This window comes from Rhynchophorus ferrugineus, unplaced genomic scaffold (assembly GCF_030347505.1).
Source record: "Rhynchophorus ferrugineus isolate W39M unplaced genomic scaffold, kcgeb_rfMv2 rfM8, whole genome shotgun sequence".
NCBI lineage: Eukaryota > Metazoa > Arthropoda > Insecta > Coleoptera > Curculionidae > Rhynchophorus > Rhynchophorus ferrugineus.
In genome coordinates, this window is record NW_027472587.1 from 26,001,972 (window position 1) to 26,017,693 (window position 15,722).

A 15,722-nucleotide genomic window follows, 5' to 3' on the forward strand; every position below is an offset into this window, starting at 1 on the left:
CGCACCACAAAAATAACTACTGTGGCAACATACGCAGACGACACAGCAATCTTAGCATCCCGTGAAGATCCAGTCACAGCATCAACAAACCTACAAACCCACCTGGAGCAAATACAACTATGGTTGAAGACATTAAAGCCAATGAAACAAAATCCACGCATGTAACGTTTACCCTGCGTAGAAGAACATGTCCACCAGTGAATATCAATAATCAACTCCCCCAAGCAGAGCATGTTAAATATCTTGGTATGTACTTAGATCGACGCCTAACCTGTAAAAACCACATACTCTCTAAACGAAAACAACTTGGACTTAAGTTGTATCAAACGTATTGGCTCATCGGGCGCAAATCCAAGTTATCATTAGATAACAAGGTATTGCTGTATGAGTCTATACTCAAACCCATTTGGTTATACGGAATCCAACTATGGGGTACCGCTAGCAAATCTAATATATCCATCATTCAACGGTTCCAAAATAAGGTGTTGCGTGCCATTGTTGATGGTCCATACTATATTTCAAATAAAGTGATACAACGCGATATTCCTCTAGAACCTATAACGAGTGTAATTAAATGTGTTTGTGTGAATGTTGTATAGTTTATATTATTATAAATATTAAATAGATTCATGAAGTAACTCGTTGATAACTATCAGACATATTTAAATATATTACGTAATCAAATCATTATTTCTTTTTTATTATCTCAGTGTTTTTAGCTGGCTAACAATATTTTGCTAGGTTTGTTGAAATTTCAACTAAGGTATTGTTTTAAATATTTTTATCACACTAGTATAGTTAAGAGCACAATAGTTGTGCATATCTTGCAAAACTATTACAATAGTTTGTACAAGGTTATCTCTGTGTTACTCATTAATAATCAACATTGATATAGTTTTGAAAATGATGCTTTATATCTATTATGTAAGCTTTCTAATTTTAACTTTATGGAGGTTCTGCTATTCTCTACTTATTCATTATATATTATTATGTGTTTATAAATTTTTCAATTATTTCAAACAATTCTTTGGAAGAAATCGTTTATGCTTTATATCATTTTAGTTATTCATTGATATATGGATTTTTTTAGTGGCATGCTTCACCCATTATATTATTTTTAAATCGAATTTGTAGACATTTTATAGTCTTCATTTATATGAATATACATAACAAAATTAACTTATATTTTGCCTTATCATCAAAGACCATGTACCCCTAAATGAATATTAACCAAAAGTTTAATAAATCACAGCAAATTATCAATAAACCGAATATGGGAACTAAAAGAGCGTCTAATTAATTTATATTCCTTAACTAATTATTCGATTATTTACGGATTAGAAATTGTATTATTGGATTCTGAATACTATTGTTATTTCTAATTTGCATACACTTTCATTTAATTAATATTCAAAATTATTTGTTTATAGATCAATTTATATTTCCATTTGTTTATTGAAATAAATAGATCATGATCATTACTTTTTATTTAACTTATAAAACATAATTTTCTTTACATTCTATCTTGAAAGAAACATGAAATAAAGAATAAATACTGAAAGACTGGATAGGGAAAATCTGTCATATACAGTTAAGGACATAAATTATAATATTAGAAGAGTTCTACACATTTATTTTCATAGGATCAAAAACACATTTTACATAAAAATCGCAGTAAGTTTCTGGAGAAAATTAAACAACTTTGATAAATCGCTGATTTAACCCGTAGAAACACATATTTCAAATTAAAAGTATGCAAAATCTTTAAGTACACATGCAAAGAGTCCTACACAGATTCACCACTAACAGTTTCATTAGCAATAATTTTCCTTTGTTCATTAATTTCACTTACTAACTTTTGTACAAATGGATTTTGAACTTTTTCTGCTACCGCATCAAAGAACAACTGGCACTTGTTTGGTTCTTTATCTCGTTTTTCATAGTTAAAAGCAGTAAACAGGAGATCAAACATATCAAGGTCCTTGACAAATTTTGCCTCTGGAGTTTGTTTGGCTTCATATTCTTTATATAAACTATAGATGAATTTACCAGAGTCTCCTGAAATGTATTAAACTGAGTTTTATTACTTTATATATATATATATATATAAATATAAAAACACCTTAAAAATATATTTAATTTTTCTGAATGAATGAAAGCTGCTGCTTATATTTCAAAACTAATATTTCAAACTAATACATACTGAATCACTTTTTACCTATGTGACTAGTTATATCTATCATTGCCTCATCTTCCCTACGATGTTTTTCATCTACAGGTATATTATCAGCAGGAGTTATATCACCTACAATAGATTCAGCTAGATCATGTACTAGGGCTAACTGAAGACATTTTAACCTATCAAGTTTAGAATCATTTCCCAAAAGGAATGTCATTAAACCCATAGCATACATATGACCTAAAAACACAGATTCTTAGCTACATAACTGCTAGGCAAAATTTGATATCATAGCACCAATATTACCTGATATAGTTTCATGGTTACTTATATTATTATCAATCCACCCTCTTCTGGGCAAATGTTTCAAGTCATTAACACAGCTCAAGAACTTTAACACTTCTTTTGGCTCTAAATTATCCATTATTAAGTTCTTAATTGGTATATACACCGATAAATATGTAATTAAAACAATTAAATTTTTATTAATTTATATGTAGATATAAATTAATAAAAATTCACCTTATATATTTAAGGTTACACCCACTACCGCACAATTGTACAAATTTGCTTTCTAACCAATTTAACGAGTTTTAAGGGAGGGGACGACTTAAAGATTTTGATAACAGTTTTTTTCTATGGGAAAGGACAGCACTACATTTTGCGAATCTGGTGTTGTCTGTGATAATCAATGTTTGTAATTTACAGCACTAGGTAACATAAGTCTCAGTTGCAGTAATTTTTTTGAAGGTTAAAGCAAGTTTTAGTTTTAATTATAAGCTATGTAAGAGGACCGGAACATATAACGTCATACATTATATAACATTATACATTTGATACATAGAAAAAAATGATTTGATATTAATATACATTTCCCATTGTCGAGCTTGACAGGAACACTTCTGGTTGCCGCCCAACTAATTTTCTTTCTAGTGTAGAAAAACATTTACCAATGCACTAAAAAAAAATTAACGAAAATCAATTATATCTATTTCCTGCCCTGTTATGGAGTTTGGTGCATAACCGCCACAATGCTGCAAAACCACCAAAAATAATTATGTTATATATTGTTGATTTCTATTCTAATGTTACTTGGGGTTTATACAAAAAGGAGCTAAATAATTATTAATTAAAATAAATTAAATATAGTTAAAAAATTGTTTTTTTTTACAAAAATAACGGATTAAGTAATCCTAAAAACAAATGAACATATAAATACCCTCATAGCCTTTTCACAAAATAACATTAGTTTTATTTATTATTAGTCCATTATTAATAATTTTAAATTGGTATTTAAAAATACAATCTCACCGATTTAATGAACAATTATTTAAAGCAGATTAGCGTAGAAGTCACTCTGTTGATGTACTTTGTTATTATTGATTATGATATAATATAACTATATAAGTAAATATGATTGAAACTTATAATGATATATACTTATTTAATTAACATTACCGTAGTTTTATGTGCGTGTGTCCATTTTATTTTATATTTTCCATTACTAGGAGGAAGAGTTTTTGAATATATATTCTAAATAGCTTTCTCGAAAATTGAAACAAAGCTAAATTTAGGTAGGCTACTCTCAAAATTTGTGCGTCAATAGGTACTCCATATTTAGAACGAAACCTATTTCTCATGATAGATCGATCATTCTCGGATAAAATTTAAGACAGTTCCTTTTAAGGCCAAAATTCGAAGAAAAAAAGTTCAAAGATCAAACTCAATTTCATTGATATATGTGGCATTTTTATCAATAATCTTTTTCCACTTTTCTAATAAAATTATAATTTCGACACTGTAGACTGAGATTTCTGGACAAAAAGCTATTTTTACAAATAAAAAGAGTTTTGCACAGATCGCAACGAATGGTACTCGAACTCTTTATCAAATATGTCTTAAATCGTATTAGATATTAACAGTAGATAGTCGAATTTATGGTTTGACCAGGTTCAAGCAGCTTATAATCACCCGTAATCATTCGTTTTAAAAATTATTTAATTTTGTTTCGCAGTAATTTATAAATTTTTCAGTGTTAATTCATATGGAACCCAAATATTGAATTTTTGTGGTTGAAACTCTCTCCTTAGGAAAAAAAACAAAAATTAAATTTAGCCCACACTTATAGCGCCTATTACAATTTTATGAAAATTTACGTTTTTTTTATAACTATAATCTGTTTTCTTTTGTCTAGTTATGTGACTACATATTCTAATAAACAATCGATTTTAAATAACTTTCATGGTAGCCCCAAATGAACTGCTTGATTGTCATTCATTATTAATTTTTTATTTTTCTGCATTCATTCATACTATTTTATAGATTCTGCGTTTTTTGCGAATGACTATTTAAGATACTTGTCTTATTCCGAATTAATACAAAATATTTATAACCTGATGTCTAACTAAATATTACATCAATTCTTATTAATAGAATGTTGATATAATCAAAACACTTAAACAGATTTAAAATATAAAATATATACACTCCTGTAATTTCATTATTAGTTCAGAGAATTACCATTCAATAACTTTGCGTCATTAACGGAGGTATAAATAGATTTAAAATATTCCATAAATATTCTCAAAACTGTAAGGGTTCAGAAGGTAACCCACAATAACAATTAACCCATTAAAATGCCGTGAACAAAATAAGTGGATATATTTAAGTTTGATGCTCTTCTGAAGATGACATTGATCTTCGAAAACTACTTATCTCTAAGCAGTTTTGAGCTATTGAGTATGTCGGTGTAACAGTCCTCAAAAACGTTTACACCTTCAAATTTGCGAACCAAAACTATGAAAATATAATATAAAGCTATAAAAGCCAAGTATAACTACATATTTTATCTTTCTTTTCATTCGTTTACCATATCCGAAATAATCATAATCTTACCAGTACCCTTATTATCGCATCCATAATTTTGTGTGTAACTTAACATCACAAACAAATTAAGTCAACCAGTGTTCTCTGTTCCGGTGTAATTTCCTTCCAAATAGTGAATGTTTAAACAAACGAAACACAAAAATACACATTCCCACGCCTGTATTTTGATCAAATTAATAGTTTTCCACTTAGCATTATTAAATTAATCATGGTGATGCCATCAAACACTTTTAGTACTTATGGTGACGCCACTCCGTTGTATCCCAATTGATAGTTTTGGTTTCAACAATTTTAAAGTGGCGATTTTGATGTCAATGACAAAAAACGCACTGATGCAACATGTAGTTTTAGAATACTTATTGAACGAAAGCTCAAGAACGAACTGTTTAGACGTTTACATCTCATGAGAAAGATTCAAAATGATGGGAAACTGCTATCACATGAATTCTTTAATTTTTTTCACACATCGCGGTTTCATTGCTCGTCTAGCAACAAAAAAGAACATTTTTGAGGCGTATTAAGAGTGGCGATGAAGTGGATCTACTACAATAATCCCAAGCCTAAAATGTTATGGATCAGTCCAGTGTATAAACCCAATATATCGAGACCGAATCGGAATATTCATAACTATATGATGAGATCAGCAAGGTGTTGCGTATTACGAACTGCTAAAACTGAATGTAAAAATAACATTAATCAAATTATATCAAAACGAAATAAGCGAAATTATATCAGACGTCTACCGACGTCAATTAACCGTATTTCACCGTATCCAGCGTACATTTATAGGATACCCTTAAATATAATATCTAAAAATGCATTTAATGAACCTCTAACGTTTATTAATACAATACATGTTGTATTAACGAGATATTCGCTTTTTATTTTGATTGAATAAATTATTTCAACAATAAAACAAATACTTTAGATGGTCACACTAACACCAATAAGTGATTTTGTTATACTTTCTTACAATCGAATAACGCTTAAAAGAAAAAATACTGGAACTATTGTCGAGGCACCTACCATATCCTGTATTTTTCTGAAAAAAAATTTAGTAATAGTAAATTAAATAAAAATCAACCAGTAAATAAATCTGCAAAATTTCCACTTTATTTATTAAATTAAATAACTATCTTCATATTCTTCTTTTAGCGTTAGTATATCGTTCAGACACTCTTCATATTCATCTTTATCTATGGTGAACTGATGAAACCGAGCGATTTTAAGTTTTCGAGCTTCCGTATGTAGAGATTCCAGCAGTCCTCCTATTTCTGATCCAGAATGGAAACCAGCCATTATGGGGATTGATTGCACCTCTGGAATAAGTAAATTTGATAATGATAAAGCGAAAATCAGATATCGCATATAATTTAATTTTTTTGAAATGCAAAAAAAGGCAATGATCTACGGGATCTCATACATATAATCGCGGGTGTCATATCTCAAATGTAATGCAATAGCGGTAGCGACCCACAGGGGTCAACTGTGAGGCGGTTTCGGTTCAGTGCATTGGTAAGCTCAGAGGCAGTCCCACATAACCTGGTTCAACTTGTCACTCCAGTGCAAGTCTCCGCGACCAGGTATGCGTCATGCATTCCACTGCCTGGTTTTAGGTCAGAACAAAAAAATACATATAATTTTTACCCAATCTTTAACAAAACAGTTCTGAGCCTGTAGACAACGAGAAGCTATCTATTTAAAGTCAAAAAAACTGTTTTTTTTCTATCAAGCTTATAAATTAATTTTAAAGTATTTACAACCGATGGTGTTACTCGCATCGAATACATTTGTGATCAACTCTATGTTGAAGCCTCAACAAAATATGCAAATTGTTACCGTGAAATTACTGTCGACTGCAGGAATAATATCTTTTCTGTCTCTCGTGAAGAAGTATTCTCATCACTTGAACCTATTTCGCCTGGAGTTCCACAGGCTCTATACTGCTGATATAAAAAAAAACAATGAAACAGTCCTTGGAACATTTACTGACGACACAGTTATCATGGCAAAAAATGTATCTCTGTCTAAGGCTGTATATAAAGTACAAGTAGCGATCAACAAGATTTGCACATGGACTAGAGATTGGAAAATACAGCTTAATAGCTCCAAATCAGTCCATATTAATTTTGCATTGCGGCGAAATGACAAAACCTAATTATATCACTTAACGGATGCCGGATTCCTCAAGTAGAATCAGCCTTAAAATACATCTGGATGGTAGGTAAATTGGAAACATCATGAAAGCCAAACAGCAGAACAGATTAGTCACAGTCAAGCAACTGTACTGGTTGGTCGGAAGATACTCTCGACTTGACTTAAAATCAAAGAGAATGGTTTATCAGATAATCTTAAAGCCAATTTGGACCTATGGTGCGCAAATAAGGGGTTACACTAAAACATCAAACCAACTACTAATCCAACGCACCCAAAACAAAGTTCTACGATTAATTACCAATGCTTATCAATGAAATCAAATGGATATCCCAAGCGATCCAATATTTCGCCTTAAAACATGAAATAAGGTCGCTAAATCACAGCAACGTGGGACAGTTACTGGACAACACGCAGGAAATCAGAAGATTGAAGCGAACCAAACCACACGAACATGTTTAGTGTATAATTGTATTACGTATTACATTAACATTACCTTACATAGTTTAGTTTTATTTTAATTTGGAAAATACATACTGAGGTATTAATCCCGTACTCGCCTTGCTTGTGTATTAATGCAAGTGTAACAGAACAGTAGTAATAAATTAAGATTGTATTAAGCATATATAATGTAAGGTGTAATTAATTAATTTAAAAAAATGTGTCATTTCGTCGCAGCGTGAACAAAATATTTTTTCAGTGCCTTGAAAATGCCTGTATTTGTACCCAATAAATCGCATTTGCGGGAAATCATCCGCCACATTCTCTAGACCTTACAATCGCACAATCTTCGTGGCGTCACGTCACTTTTGTTGGAGATACTGTCAGAAATGATTTGTCGTGGCATCCGCTGTGTGGAACCATCCGGCTGGAACCACATATCGTTCATGTTAATCCAATCGTATTGAACTTATTAACATAATCACCAATCCAACCACCAATAACCATGCTCTTTGTCGTGTAACTTGTCAGGGCGGTTGGGTATCAGCGAGTATCAGTTGGACTGCAGACAATCTACAAATTTTGACTCGCTCTTGGTGAAAAACTCTATAGTTTGTTCAATAAGGCGCAAATAGATTCCTCGTTTAATTTTATGAGTTGATTGTTAATCAATTATGATATGTTTGGTCATTTTATGTTCAAATATATTAATTATATATTAGAATTGGTGCAACAACTACACTACTGGCCAGATTTAGCTTCATCTGTCTCCTGGTTGTTTTCACCTCTTAGAAAGGGCACTTTGAAAATGATTTCATTCAACGAAAATGTAGAAACTTTAAATACCTATATATGAATCCCTCAAATAAGCTTAATTTTGTGTTTCAAATCTAAAAATCGTGTTTTTCTTATCGAATAATTAATCCTATTGAACAACTTAGCAGTTTAAGAAAAGATATCAATACATAAATGCTAGTATAAATACTACTTTTAAACTAATTGCCTTACTCGAACGAATTAAAAAGATTTTTTTTACTCATTACATTGAAATGTTTTCAAATTGTCGTTCAAAAAGTTATCAGTAAACAAAAAGCTGTTTGAAAATGAAACAACTGTATTAATTAGTCGTTTGTTCAGTTAATAATAATACCTACTTGGGCTTATAAGGTAGCATTTTGTCGTTCTTTAAACAACTGAATGAACCGCACGATGTCCTCGAAGTCAAATGGATTCACAAAGTTATTTTATAAGATTTCGTAGTAAAAGGTTAAAGAAGATTATTATTAAATCCCGCCAATAAACTATACAGCTACTGAACAATGCACAGGAAATTTGAAGAAATGCGCAGAAGACTGAAGCTAACCAAATTACGCTTGTATAATGTATATCCGTATCTTTATTAACTTTAGCTGGTTAGTCTAATGTGAATTTAGTTTCGAAAATATATACCGATTGTATTTATTCCGCACTCGCCTTAATTGTGAAATAAAAACTGACGACTGAGATTATATAATAAACTAAGCATATCTAATAAATGATGTATTAAAATATTACTCAATTAATATGTTAAGTGCGTGTACAAGCATTTTATGTAAAAAAGCGAAAAGGGAAAGGATAAAACCTTAACTAGAGTTGATTAACTTTAAACTGTAATTGAATTCTCTGTAATATTGAGCCAGGCTATAAGAAATATTATCAACTCTATACAGTTTTTAAACTAGTGATATATGAGAAGGATTTACATTGACCAGTGGTTATTAAGCTTATAGAAAACAATCTCTGTCTTATATAAAATAAATTTGATGAACAATCTGTTAACTGAATTGCTGAATTTTGGAATTTTTCTCATTTTAAAATAGTCAAGTGAAACTCCCGAAAAAACACTTTCTTGGGAAGTATAAATTATTGTTATTTATTCTTTAATCAAATCAGAAAATGGAATGAATGTTTAATAATAGTGGTTTTGTGGTTAAAAGATTGGTAGAGCGATTAAAATAAATAATTTTAAATATTTTTAAGTAAAATGCTGAGAATTAATTTCAACACATAATAGCAATAATTAGAAGATATTAAAAAAATATTTACTTGTGTCATCATATCTTGAACTGGCATAAACATTTCCGTCTTGACCTATATATTGATCGAATATTTCAGGGTATGGTGCGTTAACTTGAAGGGGTTTTTCAATGGATGTCACATTACTGGCAGTAGCATATGTGGTACAGGCTAAATAGTACTCCAACATATCCTTGACTGTGTTGTATTTATATGCAGGCATGTCTCTTTGCTGGCCAGCTTTATTAGCTGCCTTTTTTAATCGAGATTCTGGTATACCCAAAATAGTTAAGTGTTGCATAACTCTTTCTATCCCTAAAATGTTTTAAAAATTATACATAATGTATACAAATAAAATAATTAAATGTATACCAATAGTGCATCTCGGAGTAATACTTTGATACAGTGGCCCTTCCCACTTATCCAGACAGTCTATAAAATCACTATCACAATTTAAAGAAAATGGATGACATACACTAGTTGCTACCAGTTTCCTTCCATTAGATGTTAAATCAGCACAAATATTCATCAGAGAAAAACTGTTAGATTTTAATCTATATTTCATAGTTACTGTTTGTAGAGCTGAAGCCAGTATTGCACTTGAATGATATGGCAACTTATGCTAAAAAAGCAGGTATATAAGTAAAGCAGGTATATGTTAACATTTTTCCTACTTACATTATAATTTGTATGGTAAAACTTTCTGGGTTCTCCCGGTTGTCTCCATCCATCTTTTCCAGTACATAAAGGAGAAAACATGTCTGCAAACTGCTTATATTGATTAAAACACAAAGCCATGTTAATAACTCTAGTAGAATCACTCATTAGTGAGTGCACTTGTTCTATATCAGTCTTAAATTCATTATCTTGAAAGAAAGAAGGAATAGTAGGACAAACCAAAATCGCTTTTCTATCATACTCATCTCTTATATTCTCTAGACAACTAGAAGATAACCCAGAAAAACCATTTGTACAATCTGTTAGCATGTGAAACCCCTATAAAAGACTTTTATAATTCAATAGTTATTTATAATAGTTGTTTAATATTTACCTGAAAATGGTCACATTCTTCAACATAATTCCTAATTTTATCATTGAAATCTTCTTGAAAATATTCAGTTTTACTTAATTCTACTCCCAGAGAATAAGAATCAAAGGGTGTTTCTTTATTGGCGTGTTGGTATTCGTTAATAATATTAATAGAACGTGGATGGAATCTAGAGTACAAATAATCTGACCATACCTCAACTGATTCTTCAAGATTATATTTTTTGTTAACAGCTTCAGGCAATGTAATAGGACTTTCAATTTCTGTTTGAAATTTATTCTTTACAGGTTTCTTATCTTGTTTTACTTCAAATTTTTCTTGATCCCATTCTATACCACTCTCTGGTAATAAATCCTCATAAAGCTCGCCTTCTTTAGGCAATGATTTTAAACTTCCTTTTAAATCTACCAATAATAATCGAGGCGTAAAAGTTGTTTGGCCCTAAAATCATGTTCGTTATTATGAATCATAAAACTAAAATATTTTCTAGTGTCACTTTTAAGGTGCGTCCTTCTCGATATAGCACATCGTGATCAACTTGAGATGGCTGTGCTCCATGATAATCAAAAGATTGTTCCTGAAGATTCCACCAGTGTGCCCCTACGAAATTAGCGTAGTGACCCAACTGTAAAGTTAAAATTTCTCGTGAAGTCATAATAAATAATAACACTTTAATGTACAAGATAAAATACACGGGCGTTTAAAAACTAAACACTTTCGAACAGTCTCTTTTAGACGCCTACATCATGTAAATAAAATTTTAGGTTACACCTTTTTTCTATGGTTACACCATATGTTTCTATGGTCTATGGTCTTAGGAGAGAAGGTTATGTTCACTGGTATTTGTTTATTATACCGGTATATTTAAAAACTCTAATTTATGCAAATATTGGATAACAACATCCCAGTACTTTTTGTTAAGATTATTTATAACTAGATATGTTAGAAAAATAACAATCATGACAAATTAGAAACTTATGGGAGTTTCAGTGTGTACTCCTTATTCACTATTAAGATACCGGTTATTCTTGTATATTTATAACAAATACACCAGAGATAATAAGCAATATTTATACATCATAAAAAATTGTCATGTGTCATCAAGAAGTTCCTCGAAGGTTTTCATAAAAATCATCATTTTTTGCACAATTTTTGTTATAAATTTAATCATTTTTCTGTTTTATGAGAAGTAGCAAACATGCCACGAAAGAACATCGGTAAAATACTAAACCAATTTTTAAACAAATGTCGCTGTCTTATCGGTAAATTTTAGGACCTGGTCCAGGAAAATACCTGTTACCTCCAGTTGTGGGCTATGATCGTCATGATTTCACAAAGTACAGAAATCCCCAGTACTCCATGGGCCTCAAGTTGGGACTTATTAATAAGCAAATTGGCCCTGGACCCAAATATCCAATAGAAAAGATGACTAGATATGGCAAAGCGAGTCCTCCAGCTTATTCTATTAAATCAAGACAAAAACAATTAGGTAATGTTGTTTATAAAACAAAAGTTCCATACTAGTAAATATTTATTGTTTTTTATTAATTTAAAAATATTTGAAATTTAAAGGATCAGAAATAAAAAAAAAGAAAGTTCTCTTTTTTGTCAAAATATGTGCGTTGATGAAATAATATCTCATTAGTTTCATTCCTTAGTGTTAAAATATGTTTTAAATGAGGTTTCCATCAAAGTTAAATAAAACTTAATTCATTAATTACTTAACATTTAAGAGTTATTTGATTTAGACTATGTTTAAGTTGTTAGATATTACGTTAGTTTAATTTAATATATTTAGACATAATTGCTTCGTAATTTTTCATATTATCGCCTTTTGTTGATATAATTATTTGTTGATATAACAAATAGTGTCGATACAATTTTAGCCCGTTTCCAAACGCCTGGTCCTGGAACTTATGCCCCAGAAAAGGCGCCCAGGATGAAGGAGCAAAGACCGCCAGCTTATTCTATGTCATCCAGGCATCAAGGATTCAAGCCCTACCTTACACCAGGTCCTGATAAATATGAAGTCCCATCAACTCTGGGACCAAAAGTTCCCGATAAGCCAGCTAATGCCGCTTATAGTTTGTGAGTTTAATTTTTTTTTAATGTTTTAAGGTTTACATATTATTATGAACAAATGTATAAGTTATATTTACAATGTAACTCTATGGTTAAATAGTTATAATTTTTGTTTAGTTTTTCACCATATAAATTTAACAGGTTTTTATATCTTTATTGGTTACCTGTCTTTTCATGTCTTTAGAGGGTTTTCTTTTTTAATTGTTGGACACAGAGACGGTCCCAACAATGTCACTTGGTTTTGCGAAGCCCCAAAGAGTCGCCTTTCAAGTCGGTGTCTGGTCGCATTTCGATTGATTCTGAAATGAGGAATTAATGAGGATTAAAGAAATTCCTTACAATTTAAAATTCCGCACCGCTCAAATATTTCATTAATAAGGTCGAGTAATCAGGATTGAAATCGTCTTTCCAATAAATCGCCTGGAAGAAATACCGATAAATACCAATAAATAGAACGATTTTTTGTCAGCTTTTTGGATCAATTGATGATCCTTCTGTGATTACTCAAAGTAAAATTACCAAATAGTTACGCTAATAATATCAATAATACTAATAATATCAATATTGAAAGATAGTGTTGCTATAGAATAGATCAAATAAATCATAGATACACACTAGAGATCCATACTAAATAAACCAAACTAAATCTAGCAGTTTTGGTTTCATGTCATTTAAATTAAACTGATGTTACCTAAGACTATTTGATTCGAAGGTACTTTTAGGGCTGCACTTTTAGATAAAAGTTTTACAAATTATTAAAATTTATTTCTGTGGAACTATATAAGGTAGAAAAACATATATATTTTTTAAATTTTAGATCGTTTAGACAAAAAATATTGGACAAGGATCGCTCCCCGGGACCCGCCAAGTATGACGGTGCCAAGACAGATCTATACAAGAATAAGGCTCCTAACTACAGTATGTCACCGAGAGTATATCCGCCCGTAGGAAAGAGTCCCGCACCTGGACCGATTTATTTGCCGAAACTGCCCAAGAAACCAGGTTACTCGTTCGGATTAAGAACTGACACCGATCCGTACGTAACCGCCGAAGATGACATGCCATGCGTGGACCGCCCCAAGGGGTGTTAACCGATTACGAAAACAGATCTAATTTATGTAACTTAAGAGGAAAGTAAACTCGTTCATTTTGTTTATGGGATTCATTGAAATCGGCAATTGGAAGGCTAATGTGTGTTAAATGATGCTGGTTTCGGTATGAAAAGTAGTACGGTATGTATTCTGTTGGTGTGGTCAGATACTGTAAAGAATAAACATTTTTTTGGGGGGATGATGATTGGTTCTTCCATTCAAATGGTTGACTTTGTTATAGAAGTGTGAAAGGAGTTAACTCTTTATTAAACAAACATGTCGAAACTATTATAATCTATGCCTTTGACGTTATTCATTTGGTTCTATATAATCGTTGCATTTTAATTTGTTTATTATTAAGACTGGTCCCCCAGGCCAATCATTAATTTACTGCTAACAATTATTAATACACTTTACACTCTATAGTCTATCCAGAGACAATCTATGGTTTTGTTCTCACTCTTTACACTCACACAACTTTCCAGGGTTTAGTCCTCTTCAGTCTGTGAACAGAGTGTCGTCCATGAAGCCGGTAGCTGAAACGATTCAGGGCTTTCACGGGCTTTTTTTCCTTGACTGTAGGAATTACCAGGTGATTATGCAAATCTTCATTGCTTACATACCAGGTGCGTCCACATACAATACCTTGTTCTGGAATACTTAAATTTTCTTTACATTGCTATTTGGGGTACAGCCTCACAGCTTTACACCATCTAACCATATTGGTTTGAACACCTGATTGTAAATCAGTATCTTATTGTAAATTAGCATTTTGGATTTTCTTTCAAGGAGCCAATATAGCTGTTTATATTTTATTTTGAGTTCGGCTAATTTCTTTGTGCATGCTTTCTCCATTTTAACTTGACATCTAGTGTCGTGACTAAATATTTAACACTATTTATATGTCACTATAGTCCCATTCAATCTTAAGGCTGGTGGGTGGTTTCGTTTCTTGTTGGTAAAATTAATTAACAGATTTTAGCTCATTTAATTTTATTCTTCATTGTTTAGTCCAGTCTAATAATTTATCGCTAACTACGTGTAATCTATGGATGCTTCTTGGTTTTTGTCCACTGCTAACGACGCTATATCATCCGCAAATGTAGTTATCGTAATTCACTCGAGTTTTGGTATGTCACTAGTATAAAGCAAAGAGAGGATAGGTCCAAGAACGCTGCCTTGAGATACTCCTGCTTGTATTTCTTTTAATTCAGTACATTATTCTTCTTATTTAACTGTGAAAAGTCTATTGGAGATATATGATGTTAATATCTCTACATATTGTCTTGGCAGCATTTAGATTAATTTATATGTCAAGCCCTGGTGCTAAACCTTGTAGGAGACTTGTGCCTGGGAAAACTGTAGAGCATATTCGTTTTTTTTTTCAAAAAACACTCAATGAATCTATGGTCCTGGCCGATTGTTGAATATTTTGTCGAAGTGATAGTCCGGAATTAGGTTGTTTTGTTTTATCATTTGACTTGAGTCTCTTGAGTAACATTTTCTCGAAAAGTTTAGACATAATTGTAAGTAGGGAAATAATACGATTTGACATCATTAGGTTGTTTTCTAGGCTTTGGTACCACAGTTACTTCCGCCACTTTCCAATCTGCAGGCACACATTTCACTGTAAAAGCTGTGTTAAAAACATCAGTAAGCTTTACTATGGTTTCTCCAAGTAGTTGTTTTAGGACTTCTCCTGAATCCCGCTGACTTTTTTGGTTTCAGGTTTATTCTTATCTCATTTGTTAGTTGTCTTGGAGTTATTGGTGTGATAACTTGTGAT

The 15,722-nt window shown here is 31.4% G+C and overlaps 3 protein-coding genes across 4 annotated transcripts; 1 reads left to right on the forward strand and 2 right to left on the reverse strand.

Moving 5' to 3' along the window:
• Positions 1 to 1,617: 1,617 nt before the first annotated feature.
• On the reverse strand, positions 1,618 to 3,073 carry LOC143201519 (5'-deoxynucleotidase HDDC2). 2 transcript variants are annotated; one of them, XM_076412645.1, is made up of 4 exons: positions 3,050 to 3,073; positions 2,486 to 2,612; positions 2,219 to 2,419; positions 1,618 to 2,058 (listed from the first exon to the last, which is right to left on the reverse strand). In XM_076412645.1, exons 1-4 carry the CDS (start codon positions 3,056 to 3,058, stop codon positions 1,787 to 1,789), a joined length of 609 nt encoding a protein of 202 aa, XP_076268760.1. In that variant the 5' UTR covers positions 3,059 to 3,073; the 3' UTR covers positions 1,618 to 1,786. The 2 variants fall into 2 exon arrangements, with proteins under 2 accessions (XP_076268760.1, XP_076268762.1); XM_076412647.1 differs by lacking the exon at positions 3,050 to 3,073 and adding an exon at positions 2,702 to 2,842.
• A 3,083-nt stretch (positions 3,074 to 6,156) lies between these two features.
• mst (misato mitochondrial distribution and morphology regulator) lies at positions 6,157 to 11,573 on the reverse strand. The gene is made up of 6 exons (XM_076411133.1): positions 11,260 to 11,573; positions 10,767 to 11,204; positions 10,394 to 10,711; positions 10,088 to 10,337; positions 9,746 to 10,030; positions 6,157 to 6,384 (listed from the first exon to the last, which is right to left on the reverse strand). Exons 1-6 carry the CDS (start codon positions 11,416 to 11,418, stop codon positions 6,185 to 6,187), a joined length of 1,650 nt encoding a protein of 549 aa, XP_076267248.1. The 5' UTR covers positions 11,419 to 11,573; the 3' UTR covers positions 6,157 to 6,184.
• A 242-nt stretch (positions 11,574 to 11,815) lies between these two features.
• LOC143200627 (ciliary microtubule associated protein 1A) lies at positions 11,816 to 13,997 on the forward strand. Its single transcript, XM_076411141.1, has 4 exons — positions 11,816 to 11,980; positions 12,037 to 12,252; positions 12,650 to 12,851; positions 13,663 to 13,997. Exons 1-4 carry the CDS (start codon positions 11,962 to 11,964, stop codon positions 13,934 to 13,936), a joined length of 711 nt encoding a protein of 236 aa, XP_076267256.1. The 5' UTR covers positions 11,816 to 11,961; the 3' UTR covers positions 13,937 to 13,997.
• The last annotated feature ends 1,725 nt before the right edge of the window (positions 13,998 to 15,722 follow it).